Here is a 14,367-nt window from a genome sequence, read left to right as displayed (position 1 = left end):
TTGTTGTAATCACTTGCATGCAGAACGATTGCGCGTTAAAACTGCATTTCGTCTGTTGCCAGTGTTGTGATGGCACAGCGTGATTCCGGTTTCGTCCTAAAGGATGTTTACCCTTGGAAAGTACCGAATGGTTGCTAGAATAGTGGACAAGAGTAGTATTATCCAGGGCACAAGGGTATCTTTCCACAATCCATGGCTCATCTGGTGCCGTTATTACAGTTAAGACTTAGCAATGATAATCCCCAGATAGTTGTAATATTAAGATGCGCTGCTATTGGTTTTGTTAGTGTAACCTCTATTTTCGTCTTGTAGTGTATTTTGCCGATGCATCAAAGTGAATGATACTTTGCTCATCTTTACAGTTGCAAGTATACTTCATATTCATGCAGAAAGGCAACATGTATTTATGTGTGTGTATTCATAGCTTTGAATAAGCCTTAAACCCGATTGTGTTAATGGTGAAACGTGTTAGCTAAAATCTTTGGGAATCATCAAAATGTGATACAATAAAGCATTCCTTGTATATCAAATAAAGAAACCGTTTGGATTGAAAATAGATGTCTCAAACATTACCAGAAGGTATATCAAACTTTACTTATAACTACAGCTATATATTACACATATACCTGAGAACGTCTGGGTGAACCACATTATTCAGCTCTACGGCAGCGGGACAGGGGAGTCGTCAGTTCTCTCCCCTCCTCAAGGACCAAATAATGAAAACACCCAGGGCTTAGGCATCTCGGCAGCCGAAGTAACAAAGATCATTAGCCATATGAGGAATGATGGTGCGCCAGGGCCAAATGGAATACCCGCCACAGTTTTTAAATCAAATCGTCCATTCTGGGCAGACATCCTTACACCTCTTTTTAAACAAGCTTTTCTCACAGCTACAATTCCATCCACCTGGCAGGGCTCAATATTACATCCACTTCATAAAAAAGGTAACCGCTCAAATCCGGCAAATTATAGGCTAATAGCTCTATTGGATATCGAAGCTAAGGCCTATGCCTGGGTCCTGCTGGCAGAACTTGAGAACTGGGTCACAGAAAATAGCATTCTTCCCCATACTCAGTCCGGCTTCAGATCAGGCTGCTCCACGACGGATAATATAATAGCGCTGTCCTATCTTTCGTGGAAAGCCACTCTGCTCAATCATCTACCATTATTTTGCTGCTTTGTGGACTTCAGCGCAGCTTTCGACAGAGTCAACCGAGGGACTCTATGGAACAAATTAAACTCCTGGGGGATACCATCTGCACTTCTTTATGCCCTGATATCTCTGCATCAGAAAACCTGGGTGAGGATTAAAACAAGCGCCACAACAGTATCTGGAAAAATCACAACTAAAAATGGTTTAAAGTAGGCTGCGTATTAGCCCCACTACTATTTAATCTCTACACTGCTGATCTGCCAAAAGAACTGGCAAGCGCAACCTTGGTCGCCCCAAAATTGGGTGGTACACGACTACAGATTATGCAATACGCTGATGATATTATTATCATGGACCATACAAAAATAGGTCTACAAAGAGCGCTCACTGCCCTTAACATATATAACATAAAAAACACCCTTCTGATGAACGAATCAAAAAACAAAGTCATGATCTTTGGGAAATACAAAAAAAAGAAAAATCTGTCTTGGCGAGCAGGCGGTCTACATATTGCAACCTGTACCAGTTACAATTACCTAGGAGTCTGGTTCAATGAAAAGGCTAATCAAGTATCCCATCTTAAACATCTTCGGCTCAAGGGAGCAGGCGTTATATATAGTCTGAGGTGCTTGAATCAGCACCTGCACAGCCCTACAGCCAAGCCAATTTTAAGGGTTCTACGCGCCAAACTGCTCCTGGCAGTGTCCTATGGCCACCTGGCTTTCCCTGGCATAATGGATATATTTCCAGCAAAATATCAAATAAAGGCTTACAAGAAAATATTTTCGGTTCCCCAGCATGCTAGGAGGATGAGACTGAGACTCGAGCTGGGCCTGGAAAGCGCAGATCTTCACTGCTTGGGAGTGTTAATTAATTTCTACATCCATACTCTACGTGCACCTGCTCAAACCATGAAAGAACAATTGCAATCAGTATTCACGGACGAACTTTCTCCTTGGTACAGACAGCTGCACGTTGCCATCAAAAAACCAAGTCACCTTAGTGTCATTTGAGAGAGATGTTGCTCGGCTTCCAAAACAATCGCTCCTTGCAGCTTTGAATGACTCGTATATCAAGGGGAAACCTCAACCATATTTTAGCTGCTCTCTTCAATCACGGACTCGTAATAAAATTATTTATATGAGGCTGCTAGCACTCCCAATTCATGACTTCAACCCGCTGTGGGCTCGGAAGAATGGCCAGCTAACATGTAGGCTCTGCAACTATTCATATGAGTCCTGGTTTCATCTGTTATGTTGTTACCCTCATCTTGCCAATGACCGCCGACGCCAACTGGCCCCAGTTTACTGGGAAAAGTTACCGAGACATTGCAGGGAAGCATCGTGTTGGAAAACCACACTCCCACTCTGAAAGGATGGAGGTGGTCTTCCGGAACACACTGTGGTAGCTTGGCTCGAGTGGTCAGGAATCAGGCTCCGTGCTAAGCATACAACATACCCAAACAATAACCATGCGTGCATCCGTTCCAAAAACGACTCTACACCGTAAAAATTATGAAAATATTCTTCTTTATCTTTTTCTCTCAGTTGCTGATTGGAAAAATAAATAAGACAATCACAATATACAAATTTAAATAGTGCAGGTCAAATAAATACTGTCTGGAGATTCAATAAATAGGGATGATCATAAATACAAGGGACATAAATATAAGTGCAGGTAATACAGGCAATTAAATATTCTGAGGCATTAAATACTGAACCAATAAATATTGTACACCAACAAGTCCTGTAGACCAATAAATATAGTGAAGCAATAAATATGTAAAAACTCAATAAATACAGTGCCCCCAATAAATAATTAAAAGTATACAGCAACACTCATGTAATCAGATCACTTTTCAATTCTTAAGGGCTGATTTGGCCCAGGCACAGCTTGTAGGGTTATGGAAGGCTTGAGGGGTTCTACTCCCTGGCTGGGACAAGGCTGAGGCCTAAACTGAGGTAGATCAAGGGGGGAATACCAGTGCCCTGGCTTTCTCTCTCCACACAACCTCTCTAGGTTAGTCCCAATTCACCCCTGGCACAGTCAGGTTGGTTCCAGCACCTCCCTAGCCCCTTAGAGCAGTCTCTCAGGTCTCCACAGGGCCTTAGGCGCCCTCTACTCCACTTACTGCCCTTTTTCTGTTGTTCCGACGCCGCTGGAGTCGTGTCGATGCCGTGAGGCGGTTCCGGTTCGGTCTCGGCGGCCTCGGCACAATGTCAGTTCTAGACGACGCCGGTAGGCGGTTACGGTCCGATGTCGGCGGCCTCGGTTCGATCTCGACCTCCGATTCGACGGCGTCGGGCAGTCTCTACTCGGTGTCGACTTCGGGCGGCTCCGGTCCGATGGCGCTCTCGGATTCGATGACGTCGGCCGGCCTGGCCTCGATGTCGACTTCCGGCGACTCCGGGGTGCGATCCTCACCCCCGACCTCCGGTGCTCCTCCTCTCAGGTTCCGGGCGACTCCGGAGTGCGATCCTCACTCCCGACCTCCGGTACACTTCACCTCGGTCTCCGACGACTCCGGAGGGCGGACTTCACTCCTCCGATGACGCCGCTCACTCGACCTCGGTTAACTTCCTCCTCGACCTTTGGTATTCCTCACGACCTCCGTCGGCGCCCTCTCACGACCTCAGGCGGCTCCGGGTACGACGTCTGCTTCTTCAGTCAGCGCCGCTTCTCCACCTCGGGCTCCAGGTCTTAGGCTACTCGACGCCGGACTCCAGGGAAACCAGTTTCCAGGTCAGGATCTTGCTGCTTTCTGCTTCTAAGGCCTGTTCCTGCTGTCCAGGTCCTTAGGATGAGTTTTTCTGGCTTCTTCCCACACAGGGCTACAGGCTGGGATCCATCAGTAGGGACAAGTATCAAGGGTGGGTTTATGGACCCCACTCCAGGCACAAGTTTCCACCCCTGCTGCTTCACTCCTTCCTCCTTCACTGTTGTGCTGCTCACTCTTCACCAGTCAGGTGCCAACTGCCAGCTCCAACTGCCAATTCTCTCTCTTAGCTTCCCAACATTCTAAACCGCCTCCAACTGTCACAGGGTTCTGGAATGTTCTGGAAGGTGCTGGTAGGTTCCAGTGGATGCTGGTGATGTCACAGGTGGCCACCATTTTGTGCTTCAGGCCCTCAGACAGAAGTTTCAGGGGTAGCTAAAATGGCTCCCTGAATCGGCATCAACACTAAAAACGAAAACAAATGAGGGAAAAAGGGCCAAGTCCTACACATCGGATTTATGCTTCAGTAATAACTCAGCCCAAGTCTTAGCAAGAGCTGCGAAGTTTGTTAATATTATCCTAATTGCATTGCATAATGCTCAGCATTAAGAAACTGTCAAACTCTATCCTTACTTGCACATATTAACGTCGATAAAAGTCAAACTCTTTATGATAAGCACTGTGACACTTAATTTAGATACAGCTGATTTATAAATGTATACAAATTTTTTCTTTTTTTCTGCTTTTATTAACTCTTGTATTTTAATCCTTGAATTTTATTAATACGTTTGTATGTTATAGTTTTAATTAACTGTAATAAACTTATATTAGAGTATATGATATCCTGGAACTCTCCTGATTTCAGCCACTTCTATTATTCACTAGAGTTTTCTTGACATTATGATTGTTGCCTGAAAACTGATGGATATAAAAGGAGCTCTGCAGCAGGTGCTTTTAAACCCATAACAGTTTGCAACACACAGTGCCCCTTAGCTCAGCAATCTGTGCGGTTGGGGGCACATGAGACCCTTTTGGACCATAAACATTATTTAAAATTTTAAGTGGAGTCACAGACATGCACTCAGCACTTACCAGTAGCTGTGCTTCCTGCCGAGGGCAGAGCTTCCTGCCGAGGGCAGAGACCGGGGGGGGGGGGCTGGAAGAAAATAATGATACCAGGCCAGGGTTGTCTGTTGCAACTGGCAGCTACTACTAATTGACTCAGGTGATAGTTGGTTCTGGACTTGGCTGTGGGCCTCTTGACCGGACTGTCTACTCCAACTCCAAGCATCATGAGCTCCAAGAGTAGAGGCCAAGGAATTGAGGGAGGGATGAGAGGGCGGAAAGTGCGGTGGCAGGACAAAAGAATTTACGCCAGGGCCATCATGGTAACGATTTCCTGTGCTACTACAGATTGACAGCCCTGTGAGCAAGCACACCACTAGAGGTGGACCGGGGTCATGTTGTGTTACATTTTCATTAATTATTATTTTTTTAGTTAAATAAATGCACACTCAAGTGCATGTGCAGAGTGCTGGCCGACCTGTGGGAGGCTGGAAAAGAAAGTGAGTGGATTTGCTTGCCGGCTGATTTTGTTAGTAGAGGCCCATATTGCATCTGTGCAGCCAAACCGTCCCCCAGTACCAGAACCTGCCACCAGGAACAAATCCAGCCCCCACCCTTCCAGCCTCCCCAGGAAACACCTGATGCCCGATTCAGCCAGTTAAGCCTTGAGTGGAACTATAGTTTATTTGCATACAAGGACACAGCGTATGCCTTTTCCTCCGTGCTGCACCAAACTCTCTCAACATTCTCAAAATACTATTCTAAATTAGAAAAGAACATTAACCCTCTAAATACGGTGGTCCAGGGAGCACAACATACCACTGAACAAATTCAAAGCAGAACACATAGTTCTCTTTAGATTCTTTGGTGAGCAGCCTCTTTTTTACTGACTGGCCTCTCTCGAATCTAGAGTTCACCAATTCCTGAAGGAGAATGGCATGATTTGCTACCAAAGTGCTTGTAACATGTCGGGCAAATGACAAGGTAAGTTTTCACAACGAGCCATAACCATCAAGTTGGTTACTCAGACATCACCACCCAGTTTGTTAGTTAGAAAGGGTCTGGGCCGCTCAGAAACATGTGCACCCAGCAGAGGGCCTTAAACGCTGTCTTTGTTAATTTGGCGTGCAGTGATTATCTGTAGTGCTGGACTGGGGTGGTCAGTCTGTCTCACTTCAAGGATGAGGCAAGATGCGTAATTCAGGACTCATTGACATATGGACAGTATTGTTAGAGTGGGCTACCACTACATGGCCAGTGCAGTGCTTTGAGGCAGGAGCAACAATGCAAGATTGTCACAGCCTGCAGAAGGTTTGAGAAAGATAGCTTTGTCAGTCATGTGAAAAATGAGTCGCCCACTTGGAGAAACGATCATGTTGTAATTATTACTTGGGGAAATAATGTTGTAATATCCACTTGGAGAAATAATCGGTGAATATTTATGAGGGAAAGCAAATGTGAGGATTTGGGCAGCGACAAAGGTCTAGGAGCCACCAGTAGGTGAAAGTGTTCAGTACGGCAAGTGAATACTGTAAAACTTAATGATTCTTAAAACTGTCACAAAACTATTAAACAATATCGATAACCCCTGTATCCTTCTTTTGTTCTGCACAGAATCATGGTATTAACTATGCCTCTCTGATGTAATGGCATTGCATCTTATCCGCCACCCACTAGTACCTAATAAAGTTTTTTGTTTGTAATGCTTATAAAAAAAAAAATTAAATGAAGAACATGGAAATAATAGACTCTTGAATGAACTTGATAGTCGTGTCATGATCAAGCACGCAATAAATAGGCTTCTAGGACAGAGTGTAGTATTTGTAAAGCCGTGAACAGTTGCTAAGGACTATAGTGTGGTTCACACCAGGCATCGTCAACCTTTATTGTAATATGATCTACTGATGTTAAGTGAAAATCATTTCGAGCTTCAAATATTATTAGTGTTGTAATAGTGACTCTATTTGACAAGATTACATTAGGGGACACCATGTGCAAGGTAACCAGCAGGGTCACCTCAGTGCATCAGACATGTTTGCCAGCAGTAATGTAAAAAATGCTTTGTCAACGTGGAATGCCTCTACATGGGTAATACGGAACAGCCATAGCTGTAATGCCTGTCACCAATAATAATATCTGTAATAATTCTCCCCAGCGCAACATTATTTATTACTCACATTTCAGTTTTACATTTTGAATTGAAATTGAAACATCAGGTTATGAGTTCTGAAAATACACACATTTTTATCAGGAATACACATCAATTCAACCAAGCCTAAGCTGATAATGTAGAGCTACTAAAAGGTGAGTTACCAGTAGTTCGCAAGCTGCTCGTTGGAGAAGCCTGGTTTACGCTTTGCGTTACATTTTAAGCGCGCATCAAAGTTTTGTTTCAGTCATAGCTGTTTAAAAAGATAGATTTTAGGGTAAAAACCAAGTAAAAAATAATTTAGTGAGCAAAAACTGCCAAGCTTGAGTTTGTTTACTGTTTCTGAGCTGAGGACTTTGACTTATATCAGCAGCAGCCTTTTGATGCATTTAATAATTTTGTAGTATTTTGTTTTCCACTTTTAAGTCTCACAGTCAGCTTGCAAGATTTAAAATGGTCAGCACGGCAGTCCTGCATAGATCAACAGAGAGGGGCGATGCCTTATCGCTTAGTGTTTAATTTAAGTTTTGCTCCTGTCCGCAGATAAAATTTGCGGGGAACCAAATAGCTTTTTTTAAATGTAACTCATTTGTTATCGTTAATCTCTTTGCTTCGGTTTTCTGTTTTTCAAAGAACGGCTTTAAATGCAACGGGAAATTAATATTTTGGATCTGTCGCATCTTTACTTGGAATGCACAATGAAAATGAATTGTTCAAAAGGGAGAAAGGGGAAAATCGTAAGAAGTAATTCTAGGTCATAGTCGTGACCGGTTTGCCAAGAGATTTGGTCTAAAAGTCCAGGCTTTGACAGGTTTTGTTGGACTAACTGAAAATATGATGACAGATGGTTTATTGCATAAGCTGCTCACGTGCTGTATTCACAAAACAATTTCGATAAAACATGTGTTTAGTGCCATGCCTCTTACTAAAATGACTCCAGCGTTCCGACAAATACACGGAAGCAAATCCCACCGAATTTGTATGCCTGCAGAAGTGTCCTGTGTCTTTAAAATACAAGCTTCAATGCATCAGTTGAACTTTCCAACCAAATTCCATTCAGGCAATCTCCAAGAGTAATGCATTTCTCACTGATAACCACCTGAACAATATACAGTGGCGTGTTAGAGGGTCATATGAGTGTTGTAGGATTTGATTTACATCTGACTGCCTAAAGACTCCAGGAGTCACAGTCACACGTCACATCTAACAAAAAATACAAGGATATGTATCATTTTGCGGGGTCTTGGTTGAAACATTACCACCATGAAATGTGGATCTGTGTTAGACATTCCGTTTCCTAGAGAGTGAGATGCTGGTCTGTCGCAATATCTGTTAGGAAACGTCTTTCAAGGCATACCAAGTGTGGGGAAACAATGTTGCCTAAACCATGTTCTCATCGTTACTCACTTTACCTAGCAAGTACATCCTGAAATGCTTTGCTCATGATCAATAAATGGACCTGTTTAAGACATGTATGCACTTAAGCCATTACATGGATAGATGTTAATATTTGACAAGAGTTTAAGATTATTGTATCAATTTTGGATGATTTAAGGTCGAAATTACTAATAAATTATGCAGACTTTGTTTTTGCCAACAGGAACTTGGTTTGACTCTTCTTTCTATAGAACTGTATTTCTAGATTTCTGCCGGAGCAGGTTTCTGTTCACAGGATACCAAACAAGGATTACAGATCACTGTAGTTGTATTGATTAAGATACCTGTCTTTTCACATTCTTGCAAATATTTAGTGAATTTCGATGTGCCTCCATGCTTATTACATGCAATATGAAGCATATATGTCTTGCACCTACTTCAATAATGGCTGAGCAGTCATTTTTCAGGAAATAGCCACAAGGAGCAGGCACATGTTGGTAGAAGTGTTTTTACCATGCTGAGGTCCTTCTATGCCACAGAAATAAAGATGCTATTCTCATTTCCCTATTACGACATTAGCTGACAGATCGCACTTGGGTGTAGAATTGGATTTTGTTCAAGGTATATGTCACACCACAGGAGTTCAGAACTCCTGGTTCTTATTGCAGTCTACATATTTTCCAGCCATGCCCAGGGTCTCTGGATTTGACATCTAGATCTTCCTAGTGAAAGGTAGTATTCCTGAATATCATCTGCCTCTATATGAATTATAAGGATTCTAAGAATCTTGCCAATAATATGATGCAAATTTAAGCCCGGAAGACCCTGGCTCCCATTAAATTGTCAGATAATAATCCAAGACGTTATACATAATTTACAAGAATGTGTATGGTCATATTTCTGGATACCTTGTCAAGGTTTTCCAGCAGTACACATACTAAAGTGACTACTGTTGACCCCTCCCCCAAGCCGTCTCACCATCTGCAATGGAAGATTCCTTCATCTTCAAGGTTCTGCACTCTGTAACTACCAGGTGGTCCATTGTGAGACACTGAACATTTGGATTGTCTGAATTACACTTCTGTTCCTCTTATCATCCACTTTTGTGTTATTTGTGCACTGCTCATTCTACCCTCCCATTCTCCCCGGTCACCTCACTTAAACTTTCATCTAATATGAGACAACAATTCTGCATTAACATTGTGTTTCTTTCCCTGACTGCCACGAAGTTACAGACCACTCTTTTTACAGTGGAAATAATTAAATATTGTTTACAGACAGTAGCCGGCCATCCCAAAGATGTTTAATGTTTCAAGCTAGGGGCATTATTGGCTTTGTGTCAGCTGCTCTACATGTGGAAGAGGTGACAAGTCTCAAGTATAGGTGGGTCAGACCACTGCAATGAAACCCACACACATACTTTGCTTCTCTTGATCCGTGAAGCCAGTCAGGTGCAAGAACACTGTAACAGAAGGGTCAAATTAAGAAAATAATAAAGGTTGATGCATTGAGAGAGCATGTGCTCCAGGAAGCCCCAACTCACCTAAAATGAACTCTGTAACAGAAGATATCTTGGGTAGCCATCTTAAGTTCTCAAGTGAGCTCTCAGATGTTATGTCCATAGGTTGGACTCTAAGCAGTCGTTGCAAGCTTCCATGCATGCAAGGAGAGCAGTAGCACAGTCCAACAAAGTTAAAACATCTAAGAGAATTTTGGCAGCCCTTTCTACAAACTCTGGATTCAGCAACAAAAGCAGGGTCCATGCAGGCGCATCTTCAAAAGGTTCATTGATGTGGATGGCAGCTCCAGCTTCTGTGTACAGATTGAGGCAGTTGTGCCTCAGGATAAAATTCTGTCTGTTCAGACAAGGAGCATAGGGAATAAGTTAAGTCATTTGGTTTCAGTGGACATAACTAACATATGGCAGCTCCTGTCCAGTAAAGCTCCATACTGTGTGGCCCATTGTCGTTCCCCAGCTTTTCATAGGTGAATCCACATGTTTGCAGCCCATGAACAACAACTTTCATGGTTCTTCGCTATCAGTATGAGACATTCTGCCCTCATAACGTATTCTGCCAGGTTGTGAAATCCTGTAAGTTGTTTGAAGAAAAGACTGTTACCAGAACCTAGACTCTTAATTTTAGCATTAACTTTCCCCTAGGTAATAGACAACCTCCCCATGCACGGATACTGCAGTAGACTGTTAAATTCCGGCCATGTCATACATAAGTTCAGCTTTGTGGTACTTTTTCTAGATTCATGTAATGAAGTTCTATTTTAAAGACTTAATTGAGTTATAAAATCCTCAGGTATCAGCTTCAGCAACCGATTCAGCCAACTTTGATATCAACACTATAAATTCTCTGGCCCTAATTTTACCCTCCTCATCATGCCATCACTACGCTATCAGTTGATCCCACTGAGGATAATGGGCAGCATGCCATGTTTTTATGTTCTTATAGTTGAAGTGATGATCTTGATCATTGTTTCCTATCTTTTTTTTACTTCTGTGGGCCCACACAGAATCATTGCTGGAATCCAGGCACCCCTGACTGAACCATTATTGGAATTCAAGGACCCCCTGCCTAAGTTTTTTCAATGATTTTTACCTCGAAACAATACACATAAATTCAGAAACAACTAAACATCAAACAAAATCACAAATATTGAAATATTTTATTTAATTCACAATGAATATAGAAAAATTTAAACTTTAACACAAGATTGGAACTTTTCAATTTTTAATTCTTAGAGATGTACAGTAGCATACCACTATCTTTTTAGCACCTACATTCTCATGCTCATTTTGTTGTCACTTCAATTGAGTCCACCCATCATCTATGCTCTGTTCTATTTGCTGTACTTGTGCTGCTCCAGTGAATCAATCGTAGGATACCAACTTAATTTTTAGCCTCCCATATGAAATTCCTTCACATTTGCAGAACATTCTAAAATTTCCAATTTTCAAAGTTGCTTCTTTCGTTTATATACACTTTATTAATGTTAATATTAATAGTTGTCTCAACAGTAGCGGGCCCCATGAGAAGGCATTGCGGACCCCTAGTGGCCCACGGCCCACATGTTGAGAACCACTGATCTTTGGAGTGGGGAGCTCATCCCAGCGAGTCTGTTTTTTGTTTTTTGCTTTTGACAAGATGTGTGCCTTCATACCTTTTTTTTTTGCATGTTTTCGTTATGTAAAACAAAATTATTTGACATGGAAAAACGTTGTCTCCTGTAGTGTAATTCACCTTCACACAAGTTTTTTAAATGTTTGACCCAAATAGTAATTTATACGTTTTGTTATTTACAAGGAAACTGCTGGGGGGAGTGAGCATTAAAGGTATTTATATATTGTGACTATTTTGAAGAAGCACTCTTAATTTCCAAACTGTAGGACTTTGCAATAATGATAATTTCCCAGCACTTCTCTTTTTAATGCCCACATTTGTTATCCCTCTTTCAAAGTTCATGTGGAAAATGAAGAACAGTATACCCAGGCACTGGAGAAATTTGGCAGTAATTGTGTCTGCAGAGACGATCCGGATCTAGGAACAGGTTTCTTAAAATTTTCTGTGTTTACAAAGGAGCTGACAGCACTTTTCAAAAACTTGGTGAGAACTGATATATATTTATTTGACATAAGGATAATTACTTCTGTAAAATGAAGGATGCATGTTCCCGATCACCATAGTGTTTACATATGTACAAGCTAAGTTGTAGAAAGATGATGGGGAACCGTTATACTTAATGGACATGATTAAGAAGTAGTTTTCAGTCTGCATGATAATGTCATTTTCCATGCTCTTCTCATGCCCTTGCGTTCAGTTCAGTCGATGATTGCAATGTTTTGGGTTCACACCAGAATATTATTTTTGCTTGCTCTACAATAGCCGTAGCAAAACATTTTGGGATTCATCTGTTTTTATTAAGATCCAATCAAGTCAGGTTGGTACACATTACCATTATAAACATATTTGCCACATTTTGTGCTATCCGACTAAAAAATGAAACCCAAAAAGCATGAATACGAAATGGGCATGCTTCGATTTGAATCCAAACGATGAGCAACTAGGGAAAAGGAATGAAGAGCTGACACAATAAAAAAGACGGGGATAACATGGGAGCAGAATTAAATCTGTAAAAAAAACACTGCCTTCTTTAGGAAACTTTTACAGAAACCATCAAAGCAGTGCAGATATGCAATGAATTTAGGGTATCAAGAAAAGGCCACTTGAGGCAACACTTACTGCTTACCCGGCCACTCAGTTTTCAGTCACTCTGGGTAGCACACAGATACTGCTAACCCGTTCTGTATCAGACCATGTTTACTATCGGAGATCTTTCTTCATAGCTACAGCCTGCATGCACAATTCCGAGAACAGCAATAGCCTTTTGGTCCCCCACAGCACCTCTTTTTGTTACACCACTGCCCTTGGGGATCTTTCTTGGTGTTCCAGGAATTCGACCAAATCCTTCAGTAGCACAAGAACTGGGTTTGAATGGGTTTGTGTTAAGGGAGAGCCTGTAGGCCTGTTTCACTGTATCACAATTCTCAACCTGTTGTATGACCAGAAGGTTGGCAAACATACTATGGAGACCATCCTCAAACGTCTACACAAATATTTCTGCTGGAACTCCAGAGCTTGTATTTGGTACCCCTTTTTAGGTCTCGGCTAGCGAAGGCTGCGCTTGCGCAGTCTCGCTCGCGAGATTTAATGACTTGGAGAAGAGGGGCTTGAACCCGCCCCTCTTCTCCCCTCTTCTCCATTGGCTGGTCTCTTGAATGCTGGCCAGCCATTGGAGAAGAGGTTTGTCTCTCCGAACAGGCCCCATCCTTTTCGGATTCGGGGGCGTGTTTTTTGCTACTTTTCTCATTATCTCCTCCAGCCAATGGCAAGAGGAGAGAAAAGAAAAACACGCCCCCGAATTCGAAACCGCCGCTGCGTTTCTCCGAGGCATTTCTGCTTTGCCTCGGAGAAAGGCGGTGGTGTGCTCGTCCTCTCCCCCTGCAGACACGAGTCCTAGGCGTGCTCTCTAGGAACGGACCACAAGCCCCGGATCACACACCCCACACGCACACAAGCTGCAACCCTCGCACAGATGAGGATGTTATATTTGCCTTAGCGCCGGTAATTAGGGCTACCCTTCGTCCTGACAGCTGGAGTAATAGAAGCCGCCTCCAGAAGAGGGCAGATGAAGGAGGCCGTCTCTCAGGGCTGACTGGGGAGACATATTTTGATCTTTTGGTTAGTGGAATATCTTAACCAAACCCCGTCACGAGGCTGTGACACGCCGAGCCCAGGAGGGGACGACGCCAGCCTCCCCCACGCACGGGAGTCCACGCCGCGGCACTCCCTTGAACCCTGCACTCACACGTCGTGAAAGTGTCTCAAATGTTTCTCATGCACACGTCTGACCTCTGTTATGTATGCTTTGGTTTACTCCCGCGTATGTTTTTTTAACTTAGACCTTTACATTGTAAGGTGTCACCTATTTCTGTATATTGTATAGTATCCAATTGGGGGATGGCATCCGGGCGAGAGTGGTGGCGGTGCTATGAAGAACTGGGTGTGGGAGTGTCTTCCACGTTCACACCGAACACTTACAAGGACACTACGTACACGTTGTCCATGTATTTATAGCATTAACGTCCGATTTGTAAGCTGACGTGCACATTGTGTGTTCTTAGACAAATTACCTTTGCTCCCGGTCAGCCAGACCACTTAACTGTCAAACATCAGGCACTTGTAGAAGTAAAAATACCGCAATGAAGCACTGCAATGAAAAACGGAGAATGTTGTTTTAAATGTACCTACTGGGGGGCGCAGTCGAGCAAGCACTGCTAGTCGGAGTTTGGATTTTATTTTTCAAACAACTCCACGGAGGTTAATGTTTCGACATTTC

The 14,367-nt window shown here is 42.8% G+C and overlaps 1 protein-coding gene across 5 annotated transcripts in view; it reads left to right on the top strand.

The window, feature by feature from the left end:
• Positions 1–14,367, top strand: part of ASAP2 (ArfGAP with SH3 domain, ankyrin repeat and PH domain 2) — a 1,162,669-nt gene that overhangs the window by 181,290 nt on the left and 967,012 nt on the right. For all 5 annotated transcript variants that reach the window (XM_085610735.1, XM_085610732.1, XM_085610734.1 and 2 more), the window contains exon 3: positions 11,929–12,074. In XM_085610735.1, the coding sequence (XP_085466861.1) occupies positions 11,929–12,074 (146 nt within the window). The remainder of the gene's footprint in view (positions 1–11,928; positions 12,075–14,367) is intronic.

This window comes from Triturus cristatus, chromosome 6 (genome assembly GCF_964204655.1).
Source record: "Triturus cristatus chromosome 6, aTriCri1.1, whole genome shotgun sequence".
Classification (NCBI taxonomy): domain Eukaryota; kingdom Metazoa; phylum Chordata; class Amphibia; order Caudata; family Salamandridae; genus Triturus; species Triturus cristatus.
This window is presented reverse-complemented; position numbering and strand designations above follow the sequence as displayed.